The sequence below is a fragment of the Pseudophryne corroboree genome (assembly GCF_028390025.1).
Source record: "Pseudophryne corroboree isolate aPseCor3 chromosome 2 unlocalized genomic scaffold, aPseCor3.hap2 SUPER_2_unloc_5, whole genome shotgun sequence".
Classification (NCBI taxonomy): domain Eukaryota; kingdom Metazoa; phylum Chordata; class Amphibia; order Anura; family Myobatrachidae; genus Pseudophryne; species Pseudophryne corroboree.
Window position 1 is genome coordinate 16870 of NW_026967492.1, and position 22956 is coordinate 39825.

At 45.0% G+C, this 22956-nt stretch overlaps 1 protein-coding gene across 1 annotated transcript; it reads left to right on the top strand.

The window, feature by feature from the left end:
* Positions 1-192: 192 nt before the first annotated feature.
* Positions 193-20980, top strand: LOC134983070 (uncharacterized). The gene is made up of 5 exons (XM_063948766.1): positions 193-228; positions 6593-6704; positions 18104-18178; positions 18252-18464; positions 19063-20980. The coding sequence occupies exons 1-5, from the start codon at positions 193-195 to the stop codon at positions 19539-19541; spliced, it is 915 nt and encodes a 304-aa protein (XP_063804836.1). The 3' UTR covers positions 19542-20980.
* Positions 20981-22956: the final 1976 nt, after the last annotated feature.

Here is a 22956-nt window from a genome sequence, read left to right on the forward strand (position 1 = left end):
TCTCACTTCCAGTCCCCCTCTGTCTTTCCATCTGAAGCCCCTCTCCCTTCCAATCCCCCTTTGTCTCTCCATATGAGCCCCCCTCTCCCTCTCACTTCCAATCCCCCTCTGTCTCTGCTTCTGAAACATCCTCTCACTTTCGTACACAAACACACTTCCACATTAATAATTGTGAGGGCACAGCTTCGGGGGATGACGCTGCTGAGCCAACATCCCAAAGCCAACAAAGTAAGTGTTTAGTAATGGTTTGGAATTTGGAAAGTAGGTGATGTGTGTGTTTTTGTGTGTTTTGTTTGAACCTATAAAAGGGGCAAAATCTGTGGCAAACAATGGCAGCCAGTCAGAAATTATACATGCTTCCCATTCACAAACCAAAACAAACATAGTGGGTGCAAGGGTAAATGTAACCATGGCCAAGGAAGTGATTTTGTCAAAAGGACATCGTGCAATTACCAGCATATGGGCCTAATGTTCAAAACTTAATAAAAATGGCTAAAGTTATACTGAATGTGATGTGTTTCCATTTATTTACAAACTAAAAATGCTTTTTTCTCACCTTTGTCTTATAGATGCTCCTGTGCAGAAAGATACCCTCATTCGGGATTGTTTGGGCAATATTGAGGGATATCTGAGGGGGGGTAGGGGGTAATTCCAAGTTGATCGCAGCCTCAAGTTTGTTAGCAATTGGGCAAAACCATGTGCACTGCAGGGGAGGCAGATATAACATGTGCAGAGAGAGTTAGATTTGGGTGTGGTGTATTCAATCTGCAATCTAATTTGCAGTGTAAAAATAAAGCAGCCAGTATTTACCCTGCACAGAAACAAAATAAAACACCCAAATCCAACTCTTTCTGCACATGTTATATCTGCCTCCCCTGCAGTGCACATGGTTTTGCCCAACTGCTAAACAAAATCCTGCTGCGATCAACTTGGAATTACCCCCGGGGTAATTGCAGGAAGTGATCGTTCTGCAGAATTTGTTTTGAATACCCCAAGTTATATATATATATATATATATATATATATATATATATATATGTGTATATATATATATATATATATATATATATATTAGTATGATCCCTTAGTGCGCTCTTAGTGTACACTACTGAAGTATTTATTTACTTTATGTCAGTTAGTTTCTAAATGAACTAACATAGATACTGTTATATTTCCAAATAAGGGGGCAAGCTTCAACACAGAGCGGATCCTTTGCCGACAGGGATCAAATGTAAATAAAACAAGAGAAAGTATCTCTGTGGAGCGCACTTATTTTATAAACTGATATAAATTAATTTTTGACGGATATTTTATAAAGAGAGGATGACCTTACACATATAAACACCCATATTAAAATCACATCTATCTTTCTCTAACGTCCTAGTGGATGCTGGGGACTCCGTAAGGACCATGGGGAATAGACGGGCTCCGCAGGAGACTGGGCACTCTAAGAAAGAATTAGTACTACTGGTGTGCACTGGCTCCTCCCTCTATGCCCCTCCTCCAGACCTCAGTTAGAATCTGTGCCCGGAAGGAGCTGGGTGCATTTTAGTGAGCTCTCCTGAGCTTGCTATTAAGAAAGTATTTTAGTTAGGTTTTTTATTTTCAGTGAGCTTCTGCTGGCAACAGACTCTCTGCTACGTGGGACTGAGGGGAGAGAAGCAGCCCTACTAACTGCGGCTAGGTTGCACTTCTTAGGCTACTGGACACCATTAGCTCCAGAGGGTTCAAACACAGGAACTTAACCTTGGTCGTCCGTTCCCGGAGCCGCGCCGCCGTCCCCCTCGCAGAGCCAGAAGACAGAAGCTGGCGGATGAAGCAAGAGTCAAAATCGGCGGTAGAAGACTCCTGTCTTCACATGAGGTAGCGCACAGCACTGCAGCTGTGCGCCATTGCGCCCACACTAACCCACACACTCCGGTCACTGTAGGGTGCAGGGGGGGGGGCGCCCTGGGCAGCAATTGAGTACCTCCTGGCAGAAGCAGCATATATACAGCTGGGCACTGTATATATGCATGAGCCCCCGCCATTTTTTACACCAAATCGTGGGACAGAAGCCTGCCGCTGAGGGGGCGGGGCTTCTTCATCAGCACTCACCAGCGCCATTTTCTTTCCACAGCTCCGCTGAGAGGAAGCTCCCCAGGCTCTCCCCTGCAGACTCACGGTAGAAAGAGGGTAAAAAGAGAGGGGGGGGCACATAAATTTAGCGCAATAATCATATATATAATCATATATACAGCAGCTACTGGGTAAACACTAAGTTACTGTGTGATTCCTGGGTCATATAGCGCTGGGGTGTGTGCTGGCATACTCTCTCTCTGTCTCTCCAAAAGGCCTTGTGGGGGTCCTGTCCTCATATAGAGCATCCCCTGTGTGTGTGGTGTGTCGGTACACTTGTGTCGACATGTTTGACGAGGAGGGCTATGTGGAGGCAGAGCAGGTGCAGATGAATGAGGTGTCCCCGCCGACGGCGCCGACACCTGATTGGATGGATATGTGGAAGGTGTTAAACGATAATGTAAACTCCTTGCATAAAAGGTTGGCTAAAGCTGAAGCCTTGGGACAGTCGGGGTCTCAGCCCATGCCTGATCCTACAGCGCAGAGGCCCTCAGGGTCTCAGAAGCGCCCACTATCCCATATTGTTGACACAGATATCGACACGGATTCTGACTCCAGTGTCGATGGCGATGATGCAAAATTGCAGCCTAAAATGGCTAAAGCCATCCGCTACATGATTGTAGCTATGAAGGATGTATTGCACATATCAGAGGTAAACCCTGTCCCTGACAAGAGGGTTTATATGTTTGGGGAGAAAAAGCAAGAAGTGACTTTTCCCCCTTCACATGAGTTAAATGAGTTATGTGAAAAAGCTGGGATTCTCCTGAGTGCTGATTTCCAAAAGGTTACTTATGGCGTACCCCTTCCCGCCAACGGACAGGATGCGCTGGGAATCCTCCCCTAGGGTAGACAAAGCTCTGACACGCTTATCTAAGAAGGTGGCCCTGCCGTCACAGGATACGGCCTCCCTAAAGGATCCTGCGGATAGGAAGCAGGAAGGTATCCTGAAGTCTGTTTATACACATTCAGGTACTCTACTGAGGCCGGCAATTGCGTCGGCCTGGATGTGTAGTGCTGTAGCAGCATGTACAGATACACTGTCTGAGGAGATAGATACCCTGGACAGGGAGACTATTTTACTGACCCTGGGGCATATAAAAGACGCTGTCCTATATATGAGGGATGTCCAGAGGGACATTTGCCTACTGGGCTCTAGAATAAATGCAATGTCGATTTCTGCCAGAAGGGTCCTGTGGACTCGCCAATGGACAGGCGATGCCGACTCTAAAAAGCACATGGAGGTTTTACCTTACAAGGGTGAGGAATTGTTTGGGGACGGTCTCTCGGACCTAGTTTCCACAGCTACGGCTGGGATGTCAAATTTTTTGCCATATATTCCCTCACAGCCTAAGAAAGCGCCGTATTACCAAATGCAGTCCTTTCGATCACAAAAAGGAAAGAAAGTCAGAGGTACTTCCTTTCTTGCCAGAGGCAGGGGTAGAGGAAAGAAGCTGCACCATACAGCTAGTTCCCAGGAACAGAAGTCCTCCCCGGCTGCCACTAAATCCACCGCATGACGCTGGGGCTCCACAGGTGGAGCCGGGAGCGGTGGGGGCGCGTCTCCGAAAATTCAACCACCAGTGGGTTCGCTCACAGGTGGATCCCTGGGCTATACAGATTGTGTCTCAGGGATACAAGCTGGAATTCGAAGTGATGCCCCCTCACCATTACCTAAAATCAGCCCTGCCTGCTTCCCCCATAGAAAGGGAAGTAGTGTTAGCGGCAATTCACAAATTATATCTCCAGCAGGTGGTGGTACAGGTTCCCCTCCCTCAACAGGGAAGGGGTTACTATTCAACAATGTTTGTGGTTCCGAAACCGGACGGTTCTCGGTCAGACCCATATTGAATTTAAAATCCCTGAACATTTACCTGAAAAGGTTCAAGTTCAAGATGGAATCGCTCAGAACGGTCATTGCAAGCCTGGAAGAGGGGGATTTTATGGTGTCTCTGGACATAAAGGATGCTTACCTGCATGTCTCCATTCATCCACCTCATCAGGAGTACCTAAGATTTGTGGTACAGGACTGTCATTACCAATTCCAGACGTTGCCGTTTGGTCTCTCCACGGCACCGAGAATATTTACCAAGGTAATGGCGGAAATGATGGTGCGCCTTCGAAAGCAGGGTGTCACAGTTATCCCATACTTGGACGATCTCCTCATGAAGGCGAGGTCCAGAGAGCAGTTGCTGATCAGCGTAGCACACTCTCAGGAAGTGTTGCAACAGCACGGCTGGATTTTGAATATTCCAAAGTCGCAGCTGATCCCTACGACTCGTCTGCCCTACCTGGGCATGATTCTGGACACGGACCAGAAAAAGGTGTTTCTCCCGGCGGAGAAGGCTCAGGAGCTCGTGACTCTGGTCAGAGAACTCTTAAAACCAAAACAGGTGTCGGTGCATCACTGCACGCGAGTCCTGGGAAAGATGGTGGCGTCATACGAAGCCATTCCCTTCGGCAGGTTCCATGCGAGGACCTTTCAGTGGGATCTGTTGGACAAGTGGTCCGGATCGCATCTTCAGATGCATCGGCTGATCACCCTATCCCCCAGGGCCAGGGTGTCTCTTCTGTGGTGGCTGCAGAGTGCTCACCTTCTCGAGGGCCACAGGTTCGGCATACAGGACTCGGTCCTGGTGACCACGGATGCAAGCCTCCGAGGATGGGGAGCAGTCACTCTTGGAAGAAACTTCCAAGGGCTATGGTCAAGTCAGGAGGCTTGTCTGCACATCAATATCCTGGAACTAAGGGCCATATACAACGCCCTGAGTCAAGCGGAGCCTCTGCTTCGCAACCAACCGGTGCTGATTCAGTCAGACAACATCACTGCAGTGGCTCATGTAAACCGCCAGGGCGGCACAAGAAGCAGGGTAGTGATGGTGGAAGCCACCAGGATTCTTCGTTGGGCGGAGAATCGCGTGCAAGCACTGTCAGCAGTGTTCATTCCGGGAGTGGACAACTGGGAAGCAGACTTCCTCAGCAGGCACGACCTCCACCCGGGAGAGTGGGGACTTCATCAAGAAGTCTTTACACAGATTACAAATCGATGGGAACTGCCACAGGTGGACATGATGGCATCCCGCTTCAACAAAAAGCTACAAAGGTATTGCGCCAGGTCAAGAGACCCTCAGGCGATAGCTGTGGACGCACTAGTAACACCGTGGGTGTTCCAGTCGGTCTATGTGTTTCCTCCTCTTCCTCTCATACCCAAGGTGCTGAGAATCGTAAGAAAAAGAGGAGTGAGAACAATACTCATTGTTCCGGATTGGCCAAGAAGGACTTGGTACCCGGAACTGCAAGAAATGCTCACAGAGGACCCATGGCCTCTGCCTCTCAGACAGGATCTGTTGCAGCAGGGGCCCTGTCTGTTCCAAGACTTACCGCGGCTGCGTTTGACGGCATGGCGGTTGAACGCCGGATCCTAGCGGAGAAATGCATTCCGGATGAAGTTATTCCTACGCTGACAAAAAACAAAGAAAAGTGGTGCGCTAATGTGTATTCATATACCTTTAAATTCAAAAGGTTTAGGTGTCTGCTTATACTCAAAACTGAAATAAATAACCATAGAATCTGCTTTATAAATAAAACAATTAATCTTTACTTCAATTAATAAACAATATATTACACAAAAAAATTATAAAATCAAGGAATTAGTTTGTATACCACACACTCAAATGGGGAGCATCAAATAACCTCTAGTGCTGTATGATTAGTAGCAACAATGTATCTCTTTAGACACTAAACAGACCATATGCAATCTGCTAAATAATGTGTCAAGGTTGTAACAATTCACTGACAGTTCTGCAAGGAAAAAAGTCTCTCCTATCCTCCTGCTCCTGGCGTCCCAGTGCAGAGGGATGCTGCTATACAATAATTACCCGAGCTTACGGGAATGTCTAATAGTGCAGTCACCCGGGGAGATGTATGTTCCTGTGATTGTCAGTATAATTATCCACCGCCCGCACTATAGTGCAAACTCAGTTCTGGCAGGCGGGTATAAGATTGATTGCTCCCAATTACCGCTTTCCGATGTGGCCGCTGGACTTGGCACAGTCTCGGTCCTGGCTTGCGGGTAAGCGGAGCTCCAATTTGCGCTTGCACCGAGGCCGTTGCAGATGGTGCTCGTGTGATGCTTCCGTCAGTGTGTGGCAACACACGGGGATAGGACGTCATATTATTTATTTATTATTATTTATTTATTAACAGTTTCTTATATAGCGCAGCAAATTCCGTTGCGCTTTACAATTTAAAATAACAATAACAAACTGGGTGATAATAGTCATAGAGGTAGGAAGGCCCTGCTCGCAAGCTTACAATCTATAGGGAAATAGGCATATGTACACAAGGAAAGGTGCTATCTATTGCATAGAATGAACAGACATGTGAGGATATGTGTGGACTGTACAGAGTGGATGTAATTTGATAGGAAGGTTTATGAAAGTTATGTGGGCGGTGTGTTGCCACACACTGACGGAAGCATCACACGAGCACCATCTGCAACGGCCTCGGTGCAAGCGCAAATTGGAGCTCCGCTTACCCGCAAGCCAGGACCGAGACTGTGCCAAGTCCAGCGGCCACATCGGAAAGCGGTAATTGGGAGCAATCAATCTTATACCCGCCTGCCAGAACTGAGTTTGCACTATAGTGCGGGCGGTGGATAATTATACTGACAATCACAGGAACATACATCTCCCCGGGTGACTGCACTATTAGACATTCCCGTAAGCTCGGGTAATTATTGTATAGCAGCATCCCTCTGCACTGGGACGCCAGGAGCAGGAGGATAGGAGAGACTTTTTTCCTTGCAGAACTGTCAGTGAATTGTTACAACCTTGACACATTATTTAGCAGATTGCATATGGTCTGTTTAGTGTCTAAAGAGATACATTGTTGCTACTAATCATACAGCACTAGAGGTTATTTGATGCTCCCCATTTGAGTGTGTGGTATACAAACTAATTCCTTGATTTTATAATTTTTATGTGTAATATATTGTTTATTAATTGAAGTAAAGATTAATTGTTTTATTTATAAAGCAGATTCTATGGTTATTTATTTCAGTTTTGAGTATAAGCAGACACCTAAACCTTTTGAATTTAAAGGTATATGAATACACATTAGCGCACCACTTTTCTTTGTTTTTTGTCTTGAATTGTTTGAGGATCTAGCTAATCCTTTAGTGTGTGCAGCAAGTGGTTAATTAATCGCTATTGTTGATTAATTTGCGCCGGGATTTTGGAGTGTATTTATCTCCTACGCTGATAAAGGCTAGGAAGGACGTGACAGCAAAACATTATCACCGTATATGGCGAAAATATGTTGCTTGGTGTGAGGCCAGGAAAGCCCCTACAGAGGAATTCCAGCTGGGCCGGTTCCTGCACTTCCTACAGTCAGGAGTGACTATGGGCTTAAAATTAAGGTCCATAAAGGTCCAGATTTCGGCCCTATCCATTTCCTTTCAAAAGGAACTGGCTTCGCTTCCTGAAGTTCAGACGTTTGTAAAGGTAGTGCTGCATATTCAGCCCCCTTTTGTGCCACCAGTGGCACCTTGGGATCTTAACGTGGTGTTGAGTTTCCTGAAATCTCACTGGTTTGAGCCACTTAAGACGGTGGAACTAAAGTATCTCACATGGAAAGTGGTCATGCTATTGGCCTTAGCTTCAGCTAGGCGTGTGTCAGAATTGGCGGCTTTGTCATGTAAAAGCCCCTATCTGGTTTTCCATATGGACAGGGCAGAATTACGGACTCGTCCGCAATTTCTGCCGAAGGTGGTGTCATCTTTTCATTTGAACCAACCTATTGTGGTGCCTGCGGCTACTCGTGACTTGGAGGACTCCAAGTTGCTTGATGTAGTCAGGGTTTTGAAGATTTATGTAGCCAGGACGGCTGGAGTCAGGAAAACTGACTCGCTGTTTATCCTGTATGCATCCAACAAGCTGGGTGCTCCTGCTTCAAAGCAGACTATTGCTCGCTGTATCTGTAACACGATTCAGCAGGCTCATTCTGCGGCTGGTTTGCCGCATCCAAAATCAGTTAAGGCCCATTCCACAAGGAAAGTGGGCTCTTCTTGGGCGGCTGCCCGAGGGGTCTCGGCTTTACAACTTTGCCGAGCAGCTACTTGGTCGGGTTCAAACACCTTTGCAAAGTTCTATAAGTTTGATACCCTGGCTGAGGAGGACCTTGTGTTTGCCCATTCGGTGCTGCAGAGTCATCCGCACTCTCCCGCCTGTTTGGGAGCTTTGGTATAATCCCCATGGTCCTTACGGAGTCCCCAGCATTCACTAGGACGTTAGAGAAAATAAGATTTTACTCACCGGTAAATCTATTTCTCGTAGTTCGTAGTGGATGCTGGGCGCCCGTCCCAAGTGCGGACTTTCTGCAATACGTGTATATAGTTATTGCTTAATAAAAGGGTTATGTTATGTTGGCATCTGTTGTTTGATGCTCTGTTGTTGTTCATACTGTTAACTGGGTATGTTATCACGAGTTATATGGTGTGATTGGTGTGGCTGGTACGAGTCTTACCCTGGATTCCAAAATCCTTTCCTTGTAATGTCAGCTCTTCCGGGCACAGTTTCCTTAACTGAGGTCTGGAGGAGGGGCATAAAGGGAGGAGCCAGTGCACACCAGTAGTACTAATTCTTTCTTAGAGTGCCCAGTCTCCTGCGGAGCCCGTCTATTCCCCATGGTCCTTACGGAGTCCCCAGCATCCACTACGGACTACGAGAAATAGATTTACCGGTGAGTAAAATCTTATTTTTTATTATAAGATTTAAATTTAAAATGAATTGATAATGAAACTTTCTTTTACATTAAAGATACAATTGTATGTTTCAGCATTATTCATGTAAGAAATATATATAAAACAATATAAAAGAGCTTTCACCCAACGCGTTTCGTCTATATCGACTTCTTCAGGGGTGTTTTTTGGGGTGTAATCAAAAAAATAAAAAGTAAAAAACATGTATAAATAAAAAGGAACATTGATAAAGAGAGGAATATGCATATCACAATATGGTCATATTATCCATATTTGAACAAACTGATATTGTATATAACAATAATGATTTTATGAGTTATAAAGGGAACTGCTCTCATATACTTTCTTGTACATTATTTAGATTTTACTTATTTATAACATCACACACATCCTATTATAATAATGGTTGTCTGCTGAATCACTCCGTAATCAGTTGACCCATCAGTATAATGGTACTTACTTCTAAATAACAGCTCTCTATTTAATTTGGAATAGCTGTATCATTCATAAACGGTAATGAGTTATAATTGGACCAAATTGTGCCTAAGTTGAAAAAAAGAGACCAAATCTTAATGTAACCCAATTTAATTTATATATTAGCTTAATTATATACATTTGTTTTGATATACTTACTGAAAAAGAATTTTTTAAACTAGGTTGGAAAACTTGAGGAAGAAGATTCCCAAACTATGATGGCATTTGATGGGGTTCCTTATTATAGGCCACCCTACATGATAATATGAATATATAAATACATATTTAGGGTTTCATTTTTTTAACATTTTTTTTTTATAATATATTTTTCTCTGACGTCCTAAGTGGATGCTGGGGACTCCGTAAGGACCATGGGGAATAGCGGCTCCGCAGGAGACAGGACACAAAAGTAAAAGCTTTAGGATCAGGTGGTGTGCACTGGCTCCTCCCCCTATGACCCTCCTCCAAGCCTCAGTTAGGTTTTTGTGCCCGGCCGAGAAGGGTGCAATCTAGGTGGCTCTCCTAAAGAGCTGCTTAGAGTAAAAGTTTTGTTAGGTTTTTTATTTTCAGTGAGTCCTGCTGGCAACAGGCTCACTGCTACGAGGGACTTAGGGGAGAAGAAGTGAACTCACCTGCGTGCAGGATGGATTTGCTTCTTAGGCTACTGGACACTAGCTCCAGAGGGACGATCACAGGTACCGCCTGGATGGGTCACCGGAGCCGCCGACCCCCTTGCAGATGCTGAAGAGAGAAGAGGTCCAGAAATCGGCGGCTGAAGACTTCCCAGTCTTCTTAAGGTAGCGCACAGCACGGCAGCTGTGCGCCATTGCTCTCAGCACACTTCACACCAACGGTCACTGAGGGTGCAGGGCGCTGGGGGGGGCGCCCTGGGCAGCAATGAAAGTACCTATGCTGGCTAAAAATACATCACATATAGCCTCTGGGGCTATATGGATGTATTTAACCCCTGCCAGGTTGTCAGAAAAACGGGAGAAGAAGCCCACCGAAAAGGGGGCGGGGCCTATTCTCCTCAGCACACAGCGCCATTTTCCTACACAGCTCCGCTGCTAGGAAGGCTCCCAGGCTCTCCCCTGCACTGCACTACAGAAACAGGGTTAAAACAGAGAGGGGGGGCATTTTGTGTGGCGATATTATAATATATTAAGATGCTATAAGGGAAAACACTTATATAAGGTTGTCCCTGTATAATTATAGCGTTTTGGTGTGTGCTGGCAAACTCTCCCTCTGTCTCCCCACAGGGCTAGTGGGTTCCTGTCCTCTATCGGAGCATTCCCTGTGTGTGTGCTGTGTGTCGGTACGTGTGTGTCGACATGTATGAGGACGATGTTGGTGAGGAGGCGGAGCAATTGCCTGTAATGGTGATGTCACTCTCTAGGGAGTCGACACCGGAATGGATGGCTTATTTAGGGAATTACGTGATAATGTCAACACGCTGCAAGGTCGGTTGACCACATGAGACGGCCGGCAAACCAATTAGTACCTGTCCAGGCGTCTCAAACACCGTCAGGGGCTTTAAAACGCCCATTACCTCAGTCGGTCGACACAGACACGGACACTGACTCCAGTGTCGACGGTGAAGAAACAAACGTATTTTCCATTAGGGCCACACGTTACATGTTAAGGGCAATGAAGGAGGTGTTACATATTTCTGATACTACAAGTACCACAAAAAAGGGTATTATGTGGGGTGTGAAAAAACTACCTGTAGTTTTTCCTGAATCAGATAAATTAAATGAAGTGTGTGATGATGCGTGGGTTTCCCCCGATAGAAAATTATTGGCGTTATACCCTTTCCCGCCAGAAGTTAGGGCGCGTTGGGAAACACCCCCTAGGGTGGATAAGGCGCTCACACGCTTATCAAAACAAGTGGCGTTACCGTCTCCAGATACGGCCGCCCTCAAGGAGCCAGCTGATAGGAGGCTGGAAAATATCCTAAAAAGTATATACACACATACTGGTGTTATACTGCGACCAGCGATCGCCTCAGCCTGGATGTGCAGCGCTGGGGTGGCTTGGTCGGATTCCCTGACTGAAATTATTGATACCCTTGACAGGGACAGTATTTTATTGACTATAGAGCATTTAAAAGATGCATTTCTATATATGCGAGATGCACAGACGGATATTTGCACTCTGGCATCAAGAGTAAGTGCGATGTCCATGTCTGCCAGAAGATGTTTATGGACACGACAGTGGTCAGGTGATGCAGATTCCAAATGGCACATGGAAGTATTGCCGTATAAAGGGGAGGAGTTATTTGGGGTCGGTCCATCGGACCTGGTGGCCACGGCAACAGCTGGAAAATCCACCTTTTTTACCCCAAGTCACATCTCAGCAGAAAAAGACACCGTCTTTTCAGCCTCAGTCCTTTCGTCCCCATAAGGGCAAGCGGGCAAAAGGCCAGTCATATCTGCCCAGGGGTAGAGGAAAGGGAAGAAGACTGCAGCAGGCAGCTCCTTCCCAGGAACAGAAGCCCTCCACCGCTTCTGCCAAGTCCTCAGCATGACGCTGGGGCCGTACAAGCGGACTCAGGTGCGGTGGGGGGTCGTCTCAAGAGTTTCAGCGCGCAGTGGGCTCACTCGCAAGTGGACCCCTGGATCCTACAAGTAGTATCCCAGGGGTACAGATTGGAAGTTCGAGACGTCTCCCCCTCGCAGGTTCCTGAAGTCTGCTTTACCAACGTCTCCCTCCGACAGGGAGGCAGTATTGGAAACAATTCACAAGCTGTATTCCCAGCAGGTGATTATCAAAGTACCCCTCCTACAACAAGGAAAGGGGTATTATTCCACACTATTTGTGGTACTGAAGCCAGACGGCTCGGTGAGACCTATTCTAAATCTGAAATCTTTGAACACTTACATACAAAGGTTCAAATCAAGATGGAGTCACTCAGAGCAGTGATAGCGAACCAGGAAGAAGGGGACTATATGGTGTCCCTGGACATCAAGGATGCTTACCTCCATGTCCAAATTTGCCCTTCTCACCAAGGGTACCTCAGGTTCGTGGTACAGAACTGTCACTATCAGTTTCAGACGCTGCCGTTTGGATTGTCCACGGCACCCCGGGTCTTTACCAAGGTAATGGCCGAAATGATGATTCTTCTTCAAAGAAAAGGCGTCTTAATTATCCCTTACTTGGACGATCTCCTGATAAGGGCAAGGTCCAGAGAACAGTTGGAGGTCGGAGTAGCACTATCTCAAGTAGTTCTACGACAGCACGGGTGGATTCTAAATATTCCAAAATCGCAGCTGATTCCGACGACACGTCTGCTGTTCCTAGGGATGATTCTGGACACAGTCCAGAAAAAGGTGTTTCTCCCGGAGGAGAAAGCCAGGGAGTTATCCGAGCTAGTTAGGAACCTCCTAGAACCAGGCCAAGTGTCAGTGCATCAATGCACAAGAGTCCTGGGAAAAATGGTGGCTTCTTACGAAGCGATTCCATTCGGCAGATTTCACGCAAGAATTTTTCAGTGGGATCTGCTGGACGAATGGTCCGGATCGCATCTTCAGATGCATCAGCGGATAATCCTGTCTCCAAGGACAAGGGTGTCTCTTCTGTGGTGGCTGCAGAGTGCTCATCTACTAGAGGGCAGCAGATTCGGCATTCAGGACTGGGTCCTGGTGACCACGGATGCCAGCCTGAGAGGCTGGGGAGCAGTCACACAGGGAAGAAATTTCCAAGGAGTGTGGTCAAGTCTGGAGACTTCTCTCCACATAAATATACTGGAGCTAAGGGCAATTTACAATGCTCTGAGCCTAGGAAGACCTCTGCTTCAAAGTCAACCGGTGCTGATCCAGTCGGACAACATCACGGCAGTCGCCCACGTAAACAGACAGGGCGGCACAAGAAGCAGGAGGGCAATGGCAGCAAGGATTCTTCGCTGGGCGAAAAATCATGTGATAACACTGTCAGCGGTGTTCATTCCGGGAGTGGACAACTGGGAAGCAGACTTCCTCAGCAGGCACGACCTCCACCCGGGAGAGTGGGGACTTCATCTGGAAGTCTTCCACATGATTGTGAACCGTTGGGAAAGACCAAAGGTGGACATGATGGCGTCCCGTCTGAACAAAAAACTGGACAGGTATTGCGCCAGGTCAAGAGACCCTCAGGCAATAGCAGGGACGCTCTGGTAACACCGTGGGTGTACCAGTCGGTGTATGTGTTCCCTCCTCTGCCTCTCATACCCAAGGTACTGAGAATTATAAGACGGAGAGGAGTAAGAACTATACTCGTGGCTCCGGATTGGCCAAGAAGGACTTGGTACCCGGAACTTCAAGAGATACTAAGAAGGGACTTGCTTCAGCAAGGATCATGTCTGTTCCAAGTCTTACCGCGGCTGCGTTTGACGGCATGGCGGTTGAACGCCGGATCCTAAGGGAAAAAGGCATTCCGGAAGAGGTCATCCCTACCCTGGTCAGAGCCAGGAAGGAGGTGACCGCACAACATTATCACCACATTTGGCGAAAATATGTTGCATGGTGTGAGGCCAGGAAGGCCCCACGGAGGAATTTCAACTCGGTCGATTCCTGCATTTCCTGCAAACAGGAGTGTCTATGGGCCTCAAATTGGGGTCCATTAAGGTTCAAATTTCGGCCCTGTCGATTTTCTTCCAGAAAGAATTGGCTTCAGTTCCTGAAGTCCAGAAGTTTGTCAGGGGAGTACTGCATATACAACCCCCTTTTGTGCCTCCAGTGGCACTGTGGGATCTCAACGTAGTTCTGGGATTCCTCAAATCACATTGGTTTAAACCGCTCAAATCTGTGGATTTGAAATATCTCACATGGAAAGTGACCATGCTGTTGGCCCTGGCCTCGGCCAGGCGAGTGTCAGAATTGGCGGCTTTTGTCTCACAAAAGCCCATATCTGATTGTCCATTCGGACAGGGCAGAGCTGCGGACTCGTCCCCAGTTTCTCCCTAAGGTGGTGTCAGCGTTTCACCTGAACCAGCTTATTGTGGTACCTGCGGCTACTAGGGACTTGGAGGACTCCAAGTTGCTAGATGTTGTCAGGGCCCTGAAAATATATGTTTCCAGGACGGCTGGAGTCAGGAAAACTGACTTGCTGTTATCCTGTATGCACCCAACAAACTGGGTGCTCTTGCTTCTAAGCAGACGATTGTTAGTTGGATGTGTAGTACAATTCAGCTTGCACATTCTGTGGCAGGCCTGCCACAGCCAAAATATGTAAATGCCCATTCCACAAGGAAGGTGGGCTCATCTTGGGCGGCTGCCCGAGGGTCTCGGCTTTACAACTTTGCCGAGCTGCTACTTGGTCAGGGGCAAACACGTTTGCAAAATTCTACAAATTTGATACCCTGGCTGAGGAGGACCTGGAGTTCTCTCATTCGGTGCTGCAGAGTCATCCGCACTCTCCCGCCCGTTTGGGAGCTTTGGTATAATCCCCATGGTCCTTACGGAGTCCCCAGCATCCACTTAGGACGTCAGAGAAAATAAGAATTTACTTACCGATAATTCTATTTCTCATAGTCCGTAGTGGATGCTGGGCGCCCATCCCAAGTGCGGATTGTCTGCAATACTTGTACATAGTTATTGTTAACTAAAACGGGTTATTATTGTTGTGAGCCATCTTTTCAGAGGCTCCGCTGTTATCATGCTGTTAACTGGGTTCAGATCACAGGTTGTACGGTGTGATTGGTGTGGCTGGTATGAGTCTTACCCGGGGATTCAAAATCCTTCCTTATTGTGTACGCTCGTCCGGGCACAGTATCCTAACTGAGGCTTGGAGGAGGGTCATAGGGGGAGGAGCCAGTGCACACCACCTGATCCTAAAGCTTTTACTTTTGTGCCCTGTCTCCTGCGGAGCCGCTATTCCCCATGGTCCTTACGGAGTCCCCAGCATCCACTACGGACTACGAGAAATAGAATTATCGGTAAGTAAATTCTTATTATCTAATAAAAGATTCCACAATACTTACTAGTGAATTATATTCTTCTCCAAAATGTAGATATATTGTTTATTTATCTTGCCTCATTAGGTTGATGTTTCTAACGAGAACAGAGCGATAATTAATTATCTCCTACTATTCTTAATTCATAAAGGCTGAAATCTTTTTTTAATTAATTTTAATTTATAAAGCATAGCTTACCCGCAATTTTTCAAAATATCTGTGAAGCACAAAAGGAAGGATCCACTTATGAGCTTAGGGTAAATAAGCACATTACGGCAGACAGCGTCCCCCTTTTTACACATTACGGCAGACAGCGTCCCCTTTTTACACATTACGGCAGACAACGTCCCCTTTTTACACATTACGGCAGACAGCGACCCCATTTTTTTTACACATTACGGCAGACAGCATCCCCTTTTTACACATTACGGCAGACAACGTCCCCTTTTTACACATTACGGCAGACAGCATCCCCTTTTACACATTACGGCAGACAGCGTCCCCTTTTTACACATTACGGCAGACAGCGTCCCCTTTTTACACATTACGGCAGACAGCGTCCCCTTTTTACACATTACGGCAGACAGCGTCCCCCTTTTTACACATTACGGCAGACAACGTCCCCTTTTTACACATTACGGCAGACAGCGTCCCCTTTTTACACATTACGGCAGACAGTGTCCCCTTTTTACACATTACGGCAGACAGCGTCCCCATTTTTTTTACACATTACGGCAGACAGCATCCCCTTTTTACACATTACGGCAGACAACGTCCCCTTTTTACACATTACGGCAGACAGCATCCCCCTTTTACACATTACGGCAGACAGCGTCCCCTTTTTACACATTACGGCAGACAGCGTGCCTTTTTACACATTACGGCAGACAGCGTCCCCCTTTTTACACATTACGGCAGACAACGTCCCCTTTTTACACATTACGGCAGACAGCGTCCCCTTTTTACACATTACGGCAGACAACGTCCCCTTTTTACACATTACGGCAGACAGCGTCCCCTTTTTACACATTACGGCAGACAACGTCCCCTTTTTACACATTACGGCAGACAGCGTCCCCATTTTTTTTACACATTACGGCAGACAGCATCCCCTTTTTACACATTACGGCAGACAACGTCCCCTTTTTACACATTACGGCAGACAGCATCCCCCTTTTACACATTACGGCAGACAGCGTCCCCTTTTTACACATTACGGCAGACAGCGTGCCTTTTTACACATTACGGCAGACAGCGTCCCCTTTTTACACATTACGGCAGACAGCGTCCCCCTTTTTACACATTACGGCAGACAGCGTCCCCTTTTTACACATTACGGCAGACAACGTTCCCTTTTTACACATTACGGCAGACAGCGTCCCCTTTTTACACATTACGGCAGACAACGTCCCCTTTTTACACATTACGGCAGACAGCGTCCCCTTTTTACACATTACGGCAGCAGAGTCCCCATTTTTTACACATTACAGTAGCAGAGTTCCAGTGTTCCTGTGGAACTACAAGTACCAGCATCCATTTTAGCTTTCCTACGAGTCACATTCGGTGTACAAGTTCTCCTGGTTCCTGTGTTCCTGTTTTCAGTGGTTTCCTTGTTGTCATTCTTCAGTCTTCAGTTTGCAATGAACTCCAGCCACAGTTTGCCACAACAACTTGCAGTAAGAGACTTTCTTCAGGTGTTCTTCCATTACTCAGCCTGTGCACCTGATTACCAGCATCTAGCATTGTGCATTGCATTCAGCACTTAACAACCTGCTGTGTTAGAACTGTCTCCTGCTAGGGCCTTGCTTGGCTTAAAGACGTGTGCTTCTACAGAGACTGTGTGCTTTGATTGCTATTTGTTATATATCGGAGTTTCGTTTGCTGCATCTGATTTCATTATTGCCTTATCATTTATATCAAGTTACAAGTTCATCTTCATTGCTCATTTGTTACCAGTGACTTTTGAAATATTCATTTATCGGATTAAGTTATTATTCATTGTTCCTGTCATCCGTTATCCCTGTGTGATAATAAATATCAAGCGCACATGCGCGGAACTTTTCGTCAGTCTCCCCGTTTCCTCTATCACTCCTACACTGACCCACTAGTGCCTCCTCCGGGAACAGACAAAGTTACAGAATCCTGACACTTACTTTATTGTATGTCATGTGTTTTTCTGACAGATATTTTGCATGTGTAGTTTGGACTTGGTGTGTCTCTGAATTGTCCTGCAATAATGTTTTCCTTTTGGCTGTTTTTTAATTTAAAATTGTGACTATGTTTTATATTTAAATGATCAATGTGCAATGTTTTAAAAACACTGGTTGTCATGTTAGAGGCTGGAGTACTGGAAAGTGGTTTGGAAACCACTTACATGTGTAGTGTCATTATTAGATAATGTTAATTATTTAATTAAATTAACACTTTTTTTTTTTTTGCTTGTATTTGTACCGTGACACCACACTGCAGTGTAATTTTTGTAAAAAATTGCTGCATTTTGTTTTGGCTCATATAGTGGTAATATATTGCATCTGTAATATTTATCCTTTCAATACAAAATGAAGATGTGTGTGTTTTTATTGTTTTTTTTTCTTTAACTTGTGGCCTATGTCGGTGTCCTGTACATGTTTTCCTGTGTTGATGTTGCCATAGTGCATATGTGTTTTGGTCAATGTTTTTAGTTTTTAGTTTTTTTATTTTTGTATTTCCGGTCCTTGTTTTTTATAAATAAAAACCAAGCATTTCTTAAAGAATACATGTTTATAAGCATAATGGGTGGATGTATACACAATAGCATGATAAAATTTTTCTTTTCTTTTATACAGTGTTAGAAAAAAGCAGTACTACTCGTCGGGTAGTAACTCCTATCACAGCTGATGATGATGACGCTGCAGAAGCAGGTAAATTGCCCATTGTAGTATAGGGTATGCTTGTAAAGGAATGGCCATAACAAAATTGCACTTTCATTAAAAGGTCCATCAAAAGAAGTATGGAGCAGCAGAAGTGGCACTTCTGAAAGACATCACCACAAAAAACCTGTGGCCGAAAAGAAAGCAAGGTCGTATATCCCGGCCCAAACACAGCAGGCTACCCCGCCACGAAGATTATCGTCCGTATGTTCTGTCCCCCCACTCCAAATTTTGGACACACCTCCAAGACGTCATCCACACTCCCCTCATCTTGATTGTGAGTATCAAACTGAAAAAAATTTGAAAATTTCAGAACGTAATCAAAATATTTCATAACCGCATTAAGTCAAAACACATCAAAAACTTAAATACTTACCGCAGTAAGTAAAAGCTGAAATGGAATCCAAGCTAAATGTCCTTGTCCACATCCAGTAAAGATATGTATGTCCACTTGAGCCATACAGTATGACATTGTGTGTAAGATGCTGCAACAAAAACATGTTGGTTTTATTGCAAAAAGTAAGGTTGTTTTTCCACATTTCACATGTGTGTTTGAGGTAACATTGCAAAATACATATAAAAACATTACTATGTTTGTTTGAACAAAGCTATAAGGTAACACATTATGTATTCCAATGTGTTTTTATGGTGGAGTATGTGTGAGCTACAATAAAACTAAAGTGTTTGCTTTCACAATTAAGTAACCAGACACATTTGCCACAAACAGGCATATATATGTATTTAAGCTATGAGTGATGATGTTGCTAGGCAGAATAGTTGTAAGCAACAGTGAATCACATGTGTTCCATGTGTAGTGATTTGTTTACATTTCTCAAACATATGGATAGCTAACGGAGATTTGTTTAACATTTCAGCTTCTAGTCCTGGGAACAGCATCCCTCTGCAACAACAGCAACACAGTGACATGGAGGAGACAAACATCTTAGAAATGCAGCCATTAATGCAAGGAATGAGCCCCCCAGCACCTGTGAGTACACCACCACAGCAAAGCACACCACCACAACAACACAGCCCAACAACACCAGGAATACAAGGCCCTGATCAGGTGTTTTGGACCATTTGGGCTAGACAGCAGGCCACTAATGAAGATTGCCTGCGTAAGCAGACACAAATGTTTGCAAGCCTACCATCTCACCTCAGAAGAATATTAAGAAATCTGAGTAGACAAAATGAACAAACAACCAGAATAGGCAATACCATGGAACTCATGCGTACAGACATTACACAGGTCATGGGCAACTTACAGCGCATAATGGAAGAACAGCACAGACAACAGCAAAGTTATATGAGCATTTTTCAAAACAATCAAAAGATTAATGAAAGTTTATTCTGAATAGTAGACAATCAAAATGCTGCTACATATGAACTCAATGCCACCCTCACTAACCTGAATTAAACACTCAGATGCATGCACCAACAGCAAACAAGCAGCAGTTCTGGTACGACTACTCCAAATATCACGCCAGTCTCATCACCACCAAGACGCTCCACCAGAGCACGACAACATGACAGTGCTAAAGGCAAAGGGCAGGACAAGCAGCCACCAAAAAAACCGTGAAAAAAATACAAGTTAGATATTTGTGATAAGTAACTCAAAATAGTTAGTAAGTGTATTTTTGGCTAAAAATATATAACACTTAGCTCCTTGACACTGTTTTCAACATCATTAATTATAAGTGCTACAAACAAAAACAAAAAAATTGTACGCACATATATTCTTTACCATTTTTTTTTTTGGTATTGGAGGAGGGAAATGTTGATGGAGCCACACATATATGTTAGCAGGAAGTAAACTGACCACTTGATTTTTTTCTAATCATTACTCTTTCTAGATTCCAATCATTCTCTTTTCCTGCAGACACAATAATTGCCAGCCAGGCAGAATGTCTTTAGCAGGAAGTAAACGGACCACTTGATTTTTTTTCTAATCATTACTCTTTCTAGATTCCAATCATTCTCTTTTCCTGCAGACAATCCAAATTACAATGTTATTGATACATATTTTAGCTTTCTTCTCTATACAACATTACAAGAAGAACACAATTGAGTTGCGTAAAAAGCTTGTAATATGTTGGCTTTGTTTTGTTTTAAAAACATTGTTAAAATGAATGTCAGTATTGTTGGGACATGTTTGTGTGTGTTAAAAATTAGTAAGAATGTTTTTACACATGATGCTGAAACAAACAAATATGTACTTTTACAACAAAAATCAAAGAATGTGTATAATAATGTATATGTGTGGCAAACTGTGTATTTACTTACACATCATCAAGTTTACAGAAACAAACATTAGGAAATCAATTATTCCAGATTACAGTAAGTTTGTGTGTCTTAAATATGATGGTGCATCACACATAGGGACACATGTATTCCTCAAGGCTAACATATTATATGTTGAGGAGTGGTTTTTGGGAACACAGGTTCTCAAACTCGGCCCTCAGGATCCCACACAGTGCATGTTTTGCAGGTCTCCTCACAGAATCACAAGTGACATAATTAGCTCCACCTGTGAACCTTTTAACATACGTCTGTGAGTAATTCATACACCTGTGCTTCTACTGGGTTACGTGAAAAACATGCACTGTGTGTGGTCCTGAGGGCCGAGTTTGTGAACCTGTGCATTAGGACATTACACACAATGATAAAGTGAAATACTAAATGGATGATGAGGGCTTGTAAGAAATTAGCACTGCAAGTTTACGATCACTTACCCAGACTTAATGCATGCCACTCATAATCTGTTGTTTTGAGAATAAAAATACACACAATACACATGCAACATTTGTTTTTCATAAAGCGAGGGTATGTTTGTATGTGTCAAGGAGACAGACAAAGTATAAAAAGGCAAACATCTATTTATGATTACACAACAAATGAAATAAGCAAACCAAGCTTACCTTAGAAATAGCGATTGATGATCTCTTGCCTAACCTGCCTCCCTACATCTCTACTCCAAGTATCACCAGATGTCTCTAATTCCTCTGCTTGCTGGCTGCTTTCTTCCTCCTCCTCAACATGTGGCAGATGTTGTTGCAAACACATGTTATGAAGAAAGCAGCAGCAGAACACAATTTGAGTCACCTTGGAGGGACTATACAACAAAAGGCCACCAGACTTATCCAGACACCGAAACCTAGATTTCAGCACACCAAAACATCTTTCTATCACATTCCGCGTGGACTTATGTGCATGATTGTAATTGTGTTCAGCAGGGGTATCAGGTCAGGACAATGGAGTTAGAAGCCAAGAGAAACAGCCATATCCTCCATCACCTAAAAGACAGATATAGTAACGTGATTCATGTTAAGGTACAGCAACACATAAGTAACACACTGTGGGGCAGATGTATTAACCTGTAGGAGGCATAAGGAAGTGAAAAACCAGTGATATGTGCAAGATAATAAAGGCAGCAGACAATCTGTTCCTAAATGTTCATTTACATATTGGAGCTGATTGGCTGGTGCCTTTATCACCTTGCACAGATCACTGGTTTCTCACTTCATTATGCCTTCTACAGGTTAATACATCTGCACCTGTATTTAGACAAAGTATACGCAGGCCTACACATATCAAATTACATACCCAGCAGCCATCCATCTGGCATTTGTCCGTCCTCAAACTTATCAAAGAGGGATGACTGACTGAGGATGAAGGAGTCATGGCAGCCCCCAGGGTAACCAGCAACAACACTCATTATTTTGAGATTTGCATCACAAACCACCTGCACATTTGTGGATTGTTCGAAATGGCGGTTTGTATATATGTGCTGCCTGCCCCTAGGTGGTCTCAGCTGAATGTGTGTGCAATCTATGGCTCCAAGCACATTGGGCATGCCAGCCAGCTCATAGAAATCTACCCTGACGGCATGCCACTGAGACTCCTGGGTAGAGAAGCAGATTGAGGCCTCGATGTGGGGCTGCAAAACAGCCAACACCTGTGTGTATATTTTAAAGAACAATAAACATGAGATTTTAGGACAGAAATGGCCACCGAGAAATTAAAACAAACACAAAACAGAAGAGGTCGTTAGGTATACATCACCTGTGTTAAGATTCTGGAAAATGAGGGCTGTGAGATTCCTATGACATCCCCAGACACAGCCTAAAAGCTGCCAGTAGCCAGAAAGTGCAACACAGCCAGGAGTTTGTGCAGGCCTGAGACAGGGCGAGAGCGTGCTGTCTCAGGGTCTAGGCCCAGTTTGACAAGGTCATACAGACGGAAAATGTTGTTATGATTTAGACGGAACATCTGTATGACCTTATCATCGGACAATGCGTTCAAGTTTAAACGCCCCCTAAAAAAACGAGGCCTGCGCAGCCTCTGCGGAACCTGTACAACCTGCTGACCATGTTCAGTTTCTTGGCCCTGGTTACTTACAGGCTGATGTCTGAGTCTGAGGAATCCCACAGCACACAAAAGATCACTGGCCCACAGTCCTGCTGCCATTTCTGAGTGTAGGTGTATTGAAATGGGCCTAACACCCTTTTATAGGCATCCTAATTCAGGTGTGAGTGATTTTTTATTTGCAACACATGTAAAAACTAGAGATGAGCGGGTTCGGTTCCTCGGAAACCGAACCCGCCCGAACTTCATGTTTTTTTACACGGGTCCGAGCGACTCGGATCTTCCCGCCTTGCTCGGTTAACCCGAGCGCGCCCGAACGTCATCATCCAGCTGTCGGATTCTCGCGAGGCTCGGATTCTATCGCGAGACTCGGATTCTATATAAGGAGCCGCGCGTCGCCGCCA